General features: G+C 40.2%; 1 protein-coding gene across 1 annotated transcript in view; it reads right to left on the bottom strand.

Annotated features, from left to right (window-relative positions):
- SPTLC1 (serine palmitoyltransferase long chain base subunit 1) overlaps positions 1-12,180 on the bottom strand; it is a 46,962-nt gene that overhangs the window by 14,790 nt on the left and 19,992 nt on the right. The window contains exons 7-12 of the mRNA XM_074994154.1: positions 10,432-10,561; positions 4,837-4,926; positions 4,046-4,153; positions 1,935-2,030; positions 1,533-1,629; positions 694-748 (exon numbers count right to left, since the gene is read on the bottom strand). Coding sequence (XP_074850255.1) covers positions 694-748; positions 1,533-1,629; positions 1,935-2,030; positions 4,046-4,153; positions 4,837-4,926; positions 10,432-10,561 — 576 coding nt within the window. The remainder of the gene's footprint in view (positions 1-693; positions 749-1,532; positions 1,630-1,934; positions 2,031-4,045; positions 4,154-4,836; positions 4,927-10,431; positions 10,562-12,180) is intronic.

Here is a 12,180-nt window from a genome sequence, read left to right as displayed (position 1 = left end):
TTTTATGGACCCTACAGTTATACCTAAAAACATAAAGCTATAGAACAGTAGCACATCTGTTACAGCCACTTTTCCTCAGTTAAAGGTTTCAATAATTTTTAGTGCCATTTCCTATTAGTTTTAAGAAAATTTAAGCATATTAAGCAATTAGGCAGCGAGACCTCAAACTCTTATTGGCAAAGAATGAACAACTCAAGGAGACTAGACTGTTCTGGATTACTTACATCATCTTACAACAAAAGTCTTAAGGAACTGACCATTTCTTCATCAGACCCCTTAGAAAAACACCTCTTCCTAGATTAACAGGCTAACCACTAAAGGCTGTCAGAAAGAATACAGATACAGCAAATACTGTTGTGAAATAGAAAGTAGAAAGATGGAATTGCTTGACTCTTGATGAAAATCAGTTTTCATTAAATCTTCATTATAAAATTCAGTCAGGTATTGCAATAACTTAAGAGACCTTAATCTGATATGGAAATTTAATTGGAATGATAGCAGCAGGTATGTATTTACCTGAAAGTTAATCAATTGCCTATAATACATGAAGTATTGAATCTAGAACACATTATTATCAAAAAACTGTTACCAGAATATTTATATTAAAACCATGTCATTACAGAATATATTATATTCATGATATTTTGTGAATTCTTAGCAAGTTGATACTAATCAAAAAATCAAATAGTTTACCTTTGTAAAGCCTTGTGAATCCGTTTGCATTTCTCTCGTAAAACTTGAAAAATGTCTATGCAAAAAGAAAAAGCGCATCAGTCTCTTGCTCTGTATTTCTGTAAGTCCCAAAATAAATATTTAAAATATTTATAAGTTTAGTAAACAAAATAACAATAAAAACAAAAACTGTGTGCCTTTTCATATCTCCTAACAATGATCCTTATCCCTAAGGAATACCATTTCCATCATCAAATGACAGGACAAATGACAAGAGCTGAGAAATGTGTTCCTGCCCCACAGTCTACTATTCCAGTGAAGTATTTTCTGTTTAAAAACACTTTGTGTTAGCCAGTTAAAAGACAACATGAAGCATCAAGAAACTATAGCTGCAACCTTTGGTAGCTAAATACCCCGTCTCCCCTTAACTTACCTTGAAAATAACTTAATACATTCTGGTCAAACAGGAGGAACAAAATGAGTAGGCCAAGTGTTTGAACTATAACAGATTTTTAATGAGGTGTTCAGTGGTTCCCTTGTCTGGGTCTTTCCATCTCCACTTCTCTTTTTCACCTTGTGTGAAAAAAGGAAGGGAGGAGGGGAAAGATGTATTAGGAGAAGAGGGAGTGGGAGGAAAAGCCAAAGAGAGAATGAGAGAAAAGGAGATAATGAATGCAAGATGCAGAAAGAGAGCAGAGAGAATGAAAGGGTAAAGTGAGGAAGCACTAGACTAAGAGGGTGAGGAATGGAAGTGAGGGAAATTATTTCCACAAACATTAATCTTGAGCTCATTCAGTTTTCCCTCTGAGCAGAGCTAATCTGTCATATTACAAACTATTCAATTTTTCAGAATAAAATACCTGGATTCTCCTCCATGATATTGAGGGCTTCAATAGCAGCAGCAGCCAGTAGGGGAGGCAGAGAGGCTGAAAAGCAGTAACCCTGACCTGACAATCTCTAAAGAAAATGAAAAAAAAAAAATCAAAGCTGAAAATATTTTAACAGTTTTTCTTGTTTACAACACCATAGAAAAATCTTCGAAGTCCTTGGTTTTAATTAAGGAAAAATTGTCACTCAATGGATAACTTTCCAGTTTGACAAAAGTAGTCAGTGGTTGAAGTCCTCCATACAATCTTATTGAAATAATACTCGTCTAAACTGCTATATAAATATTTTGTATCAAGATGCAGCTTGTAAATAGAAGTCAGTCATTCCTTTGAAATAGCAGGCTGAATCAATTTGAAAATTAATACATGGCATACCTGATGGTCAACAACAAAAGATCTTCCACAGCAAAATCCTCCAATAGATGCCAAGGAATTCTCCATGTTCGCACTAATCAGATCTATATCATCAATCTGCCATTCAGTTAAACATGAAACATTACAAGAGAGGAATGTGGTAGATGGAGATGCAGTGATATTTGATCAACTCAAGATAATTTATGATACATCAATTATTATGAAAATGAACATGGTTACTAAGGCAAAATAGAGCAGGCAAAATACACATATACACCTCCCCAAAAACTTCACATTAAAATGGAGACAGCTCAGTCACAACTGAGTTAAAGTGACACAAACAAGGAGCTTTAAAACTGTGTTTATAAGGATCCATATATATTTCACGTAAATCTTTTCATGTATTGCAATATATGTAGCATGTACAAGCAAATGATGCATGTGTAGGCCCCAATCCAGTAAAGTTCTTTTGTATGCATACACAATCTATTTTAGGCAAGTCAGTTGTCCCAATGAAAGTCAATGGGCCTGAATGTGATTTAAGTACATGCTCAACTGGAATAAGCTTTGGACCCTAGAAATACCTAACTGTTCCATAACTCACTGGTTTCAATAAAGTTGCCTTTTTGTGAGGTGTGCAATGCAGCACCTAGAAAGTGCGGGAAATAAAGGCTGGAGAAGTGAAGATGAGATGGGAGCACAGAAGGCAATACTGGCAGAGGAAGGAAAGAACAGTAGAGAAGAAAGGATGCTGAGCTCAGACAGAATGCAGGAGAACTTAATATTATTGATGTTCAGAAGGTTGTGAAAGTCGCTTCTGCTGAAAAAGCACCGCCTCTCACGTACACGTCTCCTTCCTCAGTCTATGGCTAAGGAGACGAAGGCCCCCTTGTGGCCGCACTATACAGGTCATGCCAAACCAGTGTTCCCAAGCATAAGAAACCTGATGAATTTGCAAGCATCAGGCAACCCCACCACAATGAGGAGAGCTATGGTAGAATGTATGACTCCTTATTGCCAAACATCTTGTGTCCCACTGAAGGACAGGGGGAGGACTGGGGGGGCACAGCATATGGAGAGGGACTTGTGATCTTCCCAACCAGAATATTCTTGTGTTGATGTAAAACTGAGTTTGTGGTAGTATAGGTACAGGAAATACAAAAGTGCCTTGGCCTAATTTATAAATAGAATGACTTAGTTTATCTTGGAAAAAACGGCAAATATTTTTGGAATTCAAACACAGCAAACTGTGAAACAGAATTACGCTTTCAGTAACAAGCAGACTCCAACCTTAACCGAGGAGACATTCGATTTTAGCTTTAAGATGCCCCCTTTCTAGTTCAGATCTTTGAATTCTGACATGTGCTGTGCCAGAGTATACACTAACACACATAGATAATGGCATTTAAATTATGATACAAATATCCATGAGAAGTTACAATATGTTGTGCACATCTATAGCATGGTAATACTTAATACTCATGTACTAGAGTATTCCTTCATGTAAGCAGGATTTATTTTTTAAATGTGTTTTCCACTGAACATTTTGTTTCGGAACAAAAATATTCTACCACATTTAAAATTAAGTAATCTCTGATCACACATGCAGGTTAATATTACTACGTTAACTGAAGACTCTGCCCAAACATGTGGTAGCAGAGTAAACCTCAAGTACACTGTCCCAGTAAGACAAAAGATAGCAGATCACCTTCTCTCAATTTCTCTATCCTTCCCCTTCGCTCCCCATTCTAAACAAGAGTTAAAACGTATTTACTAAAGCTTTTCTAAAAGCAGTTCACTCTTCAGAGAATTCTGCAAAATTCAAATCCAGAGTGAACAGTAGTGGCAGATTACAGAAGAGGTCTTATAAAGGGTAACAGTGCCAACACCACTAATCCTCAAAGCTGCTATTTAAAAAATAAGTGTCAGTATCTTCTATTAAACAAAAAAGTTCAGTATAATAATTGGATAGACAGATAGACTTACAATTCCTACCATACAAAGATGAATACTTTTAAAGATTTGTAGTACTGCTATTGCCGAAAACATACCCAGGAAAACAAGCACCAGACCTTGCCCAAGAAGAAAGAGTGTACGTGCATACACACACACACACAAAGCCTGGCACTTACATTTATTCCAAAGTGTTCTGTAACACCTCGTCCATGTTCTCCGAGGACCCCAAAGGAAAGACTTTCCTCCAAAAAAATCCTCACTTTATATTTATACTTCAATTTTATCTGCAATGACACAGAGCAGTCATTACTGACATTTCTTTGCCAAGTAATTACAAGCCACGTGTACAAAAGATGAACAGTTCCATTAAAGATCTTATAGAGCAGTTCACCAACATAAAACTGTCAATCCCACTCAGCTATTTTGTGTATTTTAGATCTAGATCATGTATGAGATCTAGCTTGTATTTTCTTTTTAACAAGTTAAAATACTTTAAAATATTATGCAAAAATATTCATAGCACTCTCTCTTTTATCACCAGAAACAGATGTGTACACAATTTAATTAGGTTATGCTCCCTGGAGACAAGCATACTGATTTCAATATTTCTAGCCTCAATTTTTAAACTAAAAACACTTTAGTGTAAACTTAGTAAGTAGGTATGGTCTACAAAAACATTTGATTGCTTATAACTCGGATACTTATTACAGAACTGCAAAATTTTGAACCAGCAAAACTCTAAACCTGCTAGTTGGAACTGACATCTGTGCAGTATTCATAATCCACTTTGTAGCTAACAGAAAGTGATATAATATTCCATTATGCTTTAGAAATATGATCATGAATGAAGAGAAAGCAACAGGTTACACACAAAGCATTGCTTCTGGCATTTCCTCACTTTCAAGGACTCAACCATGTAATATTAATGTGTGTACATAAAGCACATAACAAAACTCAAACCACTTACCAATTCTGGAAGAGGACACACATCTCCAGTATTCATATATAACCCTTCCACCAGAATAAACCTTCGAGTTACACAGGCCTTGCGAGGATTCTTCAGAGAAAAATGTATGTTTCAGTACACGTAAATAGTTTGACCAAAACAAAAAACCAAAAACCACAAACTTCTATTAAGATAATTTGATTAAGAAAAAACCTTTTATATCCCAGCTAGAAGTTAGTATTTTGGCTCTTATAACCATATTAAATGTCTTTTAATTGGCTATGTAGCTTCAATTTTTTTTAAGTTGCCGTCTCGTATGATAGTTAAGATTCTATGTTACTGTTTAAACAAATCAGGGATTGAATACTATCCAGCTAAAACGCACACCTATGTTAAGGGAATAAAATTCAGCAGTGTGTACTTTGAGAGGGCTCTATCGCAGAGAGTAGAAATGCTCCCTTAGCTGTCAGCAGCGTTCAGGGCATACTTCCTCTTTGTTACAACTATGTAAGTGGAAACAGTGTAGTTTAAAGACTTTATGGCTTTTCAACGTAGCATTACTGCAGCCAGTTTCAACTCAGAATCCTATTACAAGGGCCCTTTTGCTACATCCCTCATTTTTTTATAGGATACAAGGCCAGAAGGGACTTCTATGATCATCTAGTCTGACCTCCTGCATAACACAGGTGCTAGGATGTCTCTTCATCATTGGCAATTTGTAAATCAAGAATGACTCCATTACAATGCTCAGTAGATTGCTACAATGGTATATGTATGCTCACTGTTACTAACATGCACCTTACATCAAGACAGGATTTGTATACTTTTTTCTGACGACTGAAGAACCCTCCTATTGAAATTCTGTTCCCTGTATAGTTACTTATTGGCTGATCAAGTTACCCTTTAAATTTCCTCTTTGATAAGCTAAACGGGTCAAACTGCTCAAGTCTTGTCTATAAGGCATGTTTTCCAATTCTTCAAATAATTTTCCTGGCCCTTTTCTGAATCCTTTACAAGTTATCACATCCTCCTGGAATTGCATAAATCAAAACTGGATAGCATTCCAGCTGTGGTCATACCCATGCTAAGAGTCAGCCTATATATCCTCTATTCCAGTGGTTCCCAATCTTTTCAGAAACAGCACAGTTCAATGAGAAACAATTTCACAGCACACCCACTTTTTTCAGCTCAATCGATTGCTCATAAACACCTGATTTACTTACATTTACTATGGTTACAGTCTTAAGAGAGGTTTGCAACATAGCTAACTATAGAACAAGCTAAACAAGAATCAAATGCATGACTGTTTCATTCTTCGTGGTTTCTCGATAACAAGTAGGTCTTCATGTCACTCTCCTATTTGTGAGTTTGTTGATGGTTGATCAACCCAATGCTGGAGCCACAGATCTTATCACAGAAGAGGCAGGTATTAATAGCTGTTGGAGGGACGCAGGACAGTTTTTGACACTCTTCTTCTCCTCGTCTGCACTGCAGCAGGACCCCTCAAAATTGCACCACCCCCTCATGGATTACCATTCTCTACTGGACACAGTCTTGGGCAAGGTTCTCCCAAGTGCTGATGCTGATGCTGCACTTTTTCATGTGGGCCTTCAAGCATGTCCTTTATCGCTTCTGCTAGCCCCCAACACCCCTCTGTCTCTCCTCTAATTGGGAGGACAGAATCTGTTTTGTGAGGTGCTGCTCAGACATCCAAACCACACGATCAGTCCAATAAAGTTGTTGCTGAATGATAATGACTTCAATGCTGGCCATGTTTGACTCTTCCAGGACACTACTGGTCGTGTCCCTATTCTCCCCAGAGATAGTTAGGATTCTCCTGAGGCAGCATTGATATTGTTCAAGTGCCTTCAAACGACATTTGTATGTTGTCCAGGATTCACATGCATATAGTAGTGTTGAAACAACCACTGCACAGTGTACAAGGAGCTTCGTCTTGGGGCAGATGCTCTGGTTCTCAAAGACCCTTTGTCTCAGGCGGGCAAAAGCAGAGCTTGTACAGGTCAGATGATGCTGGATTTCTGTATCAATGTTAACTTTAGTGGAAAGATGACTTCCAAGGCACGAGAAGTGCTCCACATTTTCCAGCAGCTCTCCACTGACTTCAATAGAAGGTGCATGATGCTGTTCAGTTAGTGAAGGCTGCTGGAGCACCTTGGTCTTTTTGATGTTCAGTGTGAGGCAGAGAGTCAGATATGCTTCAGCAAAGGCACTTAAGATGGTCCAAAGGGCTGTGGCAGAAAGAGCAAGCTATCATATTGTGAGCCACATACTGAAGCTCCATGATTGAGACTGTGGAAGTCCTGCTTCTAGCTTTCAGTCTCCTGAGATTGAAAAGCTTCCCATTCATTCTATAGACAATCTTTACACCATCGAGAAACTTGCCATCAAATGAGACAAAGCGTCATGACAATGAAGATGCAGAACAGCGATGGGGCAAAGATGCAACCTTGCTCGACTCCTGTTTTGACCTCAAAGGGGTCGCTTTGGGATCTGTTGTTGCTCAATACTGTAGCAGTCATGCTGTCGTGAAGCAGCCTTAAAGTGCTAATACGTGTTTTGGGGCAGCCAGTTGTTGAGAGAATGTTCCACAGGGCGCTACAATAGACGGAGTCAAATGTTTAGGTCAGGTCGATGAAATTCATAAGGATTGGTTGTGTTCACAACATTTTTCTTGCAGTTGCTGGGCAGAGAAGATCATATCCGCTGTTCCTTGGGATGATCGGAAGCCACACTGGGATTCTGGGAGAATTTCTTCTGAGGGTGGCAGGAGTTGGTTTGCAAGAATTCAAGCTAAGGTCTTCCCTGCCTTTGCCAGGAGGAAGGTGCCATGATAATTTCCACATTCCAACTTCTAGCTCATCTTGAAAAGACTGACTATTAGTGTCTCTCTGAAATCTGGTGGCATCTACTCCCTAACCCCAGATCTTGAGAATCAGAAAGTGGAGCTGTTTGTGGAGCTCTGGCCCACCTTCTTTGAAGACTTTGGTGAGGATTCCATCTAGTCCGGTTGCCTTGTTGCACTTCATTGCTTTAAGAGCAGCTTGGACCTCACTCAAAGTAGGAAGTGTTGCAAGATGATATTTAAGTAGTTCCGAGAGATTTGGTCAAGGGATTCTAGAACCATGGTAGAGAGGTGGTTCAAGAGCTCATTATAGTGTTCCCTCCAGTGAGAAGTAATGGCTTCATTGTCTTTCAAGAGTTGGGTACCATCCTTTGATCTCAGGGGATTGATTCCAGGGTTTCTCAGTCCATAAATGGCTTTGGTATCACTGAAGAAAATCTCTTGTATCATTGATGCCTGTGAGATGCTGGATGTGATGCCTTCTCAGTCCACTACTGGTTTCTCTAAGTACTTGTTTAACCTTGCACTTCTGCCTTGGCACGTACTTCTCTCTTCATCGTGAAATTCATGATGCTTTACCAGGCCCTAAAGTCTTTCCTTTTTGCCTCAATCAAGGATTCAATTTCCCCATCCTTCTCAAATCAGTCCTGATGCTTCCTGGTTTGGTAACCAATGGTTTCCCCACAAGCTCCAACGATAGCATTTGTCAATTGACATCAGTGTTCTTCCACATCTTCGGTGTGTATTGTCAGCAGCTTCCTTTTGAGTGCCATCTGGAAGTCACGTTGTCTGATGGGGTCCTTCAAGCCTTGTACATTGATCTTTTGTCAGATCAGCTTCCTCTGACTTCTCCACTTGGTGACAACACAAATTGCCATTGTGGACTGAATAAGACAATGATCAGTCCAGCAGTCATCAGCACTAGTCATTGCACATGAGGACATCATGTTGACCCTGGGTGCACACGATGTCAGTCTATGAGGTGCCAAGGATGTTGCCATGAGGTCTTAAATTTGTATTTCAGGCGGAACAGGGTGTTCATGATGACAAGCTCATGATCCGCACATTCTGTAAGGAGGACAACTCCACTGGAGTTGCTTTTGCCGACTCCTTTCCCAATGGTAGTCTGCCAGGGATCCACACCTCGTCCAACCCTGGCACTGAAATCCCCCAAGAGAATCATCTTTTCTTTGGGTATGTCTTTCAGGACTGTGTCCAGTTGGGTGTAGAACTTCTCCTTCACATCATTACACATTTTCAAAATCTGCTAAATACCATGCTACATATGTTGACTAAATGAGTAACCCCTGAATCCAGGCTCCCCTCCCTGTCAGCTGGTTGAAGCCAGGATGCAGCATTTAGCTGCCTCCCAGTGCGAACTGGGTACTGCGAGATCAGCATTTGCCCTTATGGTGACTCTGTGAAGAGCCACAGCAAGGGGAAACTGACAAAATTTTACTGCATGCTTAGTTCTCATGGCATACAGGTTGAAAACCCCAGCTCTATTCTCCTACTCATGATCTCTCCATTTATACAGCCTAGGATTGCATTAGCTCTAAGTCACAGAATCACACAGGAAACTAACGTTCAGCTGAATATCCACAAGGAGTCTCTGTCTCTTTCATTGTCTCGGCGTCTCAGCGTGGAGTCGCTCATCCCGTAAGCACAGACTGCATTCTTTCTTCATGGATACAGGACATTATATTTGATTGTGTTGAAATGCACTGTTTGCCTGGCTCCAGCTTCCCAAGCAATCCATGTTGCTTTTTTATCATTTATGTGTCCTCTTCATTATTTACTACTCTCCCAATCTAGGTATCATCTGCAAACTTTGTTATATATGCTTCCAGACTATGGATTTGAAAAAGTTACAAACATAGGACCAAGAACGGACCTTTGTGGTTTCTGGAGATATCTGCTTAATGGATTTCCCATTTACAGTTGCATGCTGAGAACTATGAACCATTTTTTAAACATGGTGTATGCCCCATGTTAATTCTGCATTGCTCTATTTTCTTAATTAAAAAGCCACACAGATCAAGTCAAATGCCTTACAGAAGCTTTACAATATTACATGAGATTCTCCTCTTTTTTTTTTTTCCCCCTAAAATGCTTTTTATATCTAAATACTGCTGGAGCCAAATATGATGATGAAATCTCGCTTCTTGTATAGTCCTGGTCCATAATTATTTATTTATAAAGTTAGGGTTGGTTCAGCAGTTTGGGTGCTGAGTTGCTTATAGCTATCTACAAACTGAGATAGATAATTAGTGCCATCCCTAAGATGGTGAGCAATTACACAGTTTTCGAAATAAAGTGTATGGATACAAAAACCTGTTTAAATCACAAGCCCTTAGGTGATGTCTACACAACAAACTTGAAATAGGCTATTTCAGTATTTAGCACTGTTGAAACAGTGCCAAATGTTGAAATAATGCACTATTTTGAAACATCCTTACTCCTCCTACAATGAGGACTACAGGGATGCTGAAACAGTGCTCCCATTATTTCGGAAAATTTTCACAATAGCGGGCACATGTCAGACACAGTAGACATGGCCTTAGTGATGACCTCCATCACCTACTCTTGCCAACGCAATCATGGCAAAGAACATAAACAGACAAATCCCTTTTCAACTATGTAAACAAAATTAAGGTTTCAGCAGTGATTTATACAAAACAAACAGCAATGGCGAATACTGAACTCAAATATGCAACCTACTCAAGGAAAAAAAGACTATAGACAAATGTTACCTTTTGATCTTCAATTTCTTGCTCTTTCAAAAGTCGTTCAAGGTCAGCCATATCATTATGCTTAAATAACTTAATGTTACTCCGAGATGCCTGTAATCCTTTCTGAATAGCAAAGCAGGCAGCTTCATCTCTGTAAACACAGAATACTTGATTTGTTAATCACTTTTAAAGAACAGCATAGGAGGTCTGTTTTGCTTTTAAAAACTGTCCTGTGTACTTTATAGGTTATTACATGGAATTTTTATTAATTTAAAATTGGTTACTAAACCCTCCTACCCTCTGTGGTGACATCTTTACACTGTAGCCAGAAACGTATACTTTGGAGGGCATCTCTAAAGAGCCAAAGCACAGAAGCCATACTAATATTTTCTTGTTTCCAAATAAGGTTGACTTTTTCCATACAAAACCATAAATAGATGTACAGTAGTGCCTTGATTTACACGAGGGTTGCGTTCCCATGCACCCTCACATACCTCGAATTTCACGTAAGTCAGGGTGGTCAGCTTTTCCCCTGGCAGAATGCACATTCTACAGCTGGGGAAGCAGCAGGAGCACCTGGAACTCCTTTTGAAAGTTAAGTCCTGGGGTTGTGGGGGCAGCTGGAGAGGGTTAAGCTGGCAGTGGGTTGGGGCCATGGCGGGGGGGTGGGGGAGGGTCAAGCTTGGGGTGGGTTAGGGCTGAGGGATGGCAGGGTGGTGGAGTTGAGCAGGAGCCATGTGTAGGGAAGGCAGTTGCACTGGCATGCAGGGGCTGAACCAGAGCCATGAAGCAGGTGGTCTGAACTGGGCCAGGGGTTGAGCAAGAGCCACATGTAGGGGTAGTGAGCCAGAGCCATCCTTGGGAGATGAGCTGGGCTGTGGTGGGTTTGAACTGGGTTGGGAGGGGGGCGGGAAGGGGAGAGAGAGGGTCTGAGCCAGAGCTGCATGCAAAACTGGGGGTTGAGCCAGAGCTGTGCGTGGGCAGGGCTGGGGAGCAAGATTTTGAGCTGTGCTTAACTCACATTAAAGCAGTGCCTCTCCCTTGCCAGTGCCTCTCCCTTCCTAACAGCCGTGAAAAATACACAGCCTCACTCTCACTGCAAAAGTGTACCTATACATATAGGCTACGTCTAAGATATGAGAAATCTTCGAAACAGCCATGCTAATGGCCATTTCGAAGAATACTAATGAGCTGCTCAAATGCATATTCAGCACCTCATTAGCATGCTGCTGGCCGTGGTACTTCAAAATTGCCACTTTTTGCTCCCGCGCGGCTCATCCATATGGAGGTCCTTTCTGATAGGACCCCACCAACTTTGAAATCCACGTATTCGTATCAGCAGGTAGGAATAAGGGGATTTCAAAGTTGGCGGGGTCCTTTCAAAAAGGATCCCCTGTCTAGACAAGCTGGGGGCGGGGGAGCGAAAAATGGCAGTTTTGAAGTGCCGCAGCCAGCAGCATGCTAAGAGGTGCTGAATATGCATTTCAGAGCCTCATTAGTATTCTTCGAAATGGCCATTAGCATGGCTTTTTTTAAGATTTCTCATAGTGTAGACTGCTTTTTTTCTTTTCATGCAGCACTTTAAAGACTAACAAAATAATTTATTAGGTAATGAGCTTTTTGACCCACTTCTGTCCCAAGAAAGCTCATCATTTAATAAATTATTCTGCTAGTCTTTAGAGTGCAACATGACTGCTTTTTTTGTTTTGTTATGCTGCAGCCCAACACAGCTACCTCTCTGTGACTATACAGTACAGCTACAGCCTTAAT

The sequence above is a fragment of the Carettochelys insculpta genome, chromosome 5, assembly GCF_033958435.1.
Source record: "Carettochelys insculpta isolate YL-2023 chromosome 5, ASM3395843v1, whole genome shotgun sequence".
NCBI lineage: Eukaryota > Metazoa > Chordata > Testudines > Carettochelyidae > Carettochelys > Carettochelys insculpta.
The sequence above is the reverse complement of the archived record's forward strand: the minus strand, read 5'-3'. Positions and strand labels throughout refer to the sequence as shown.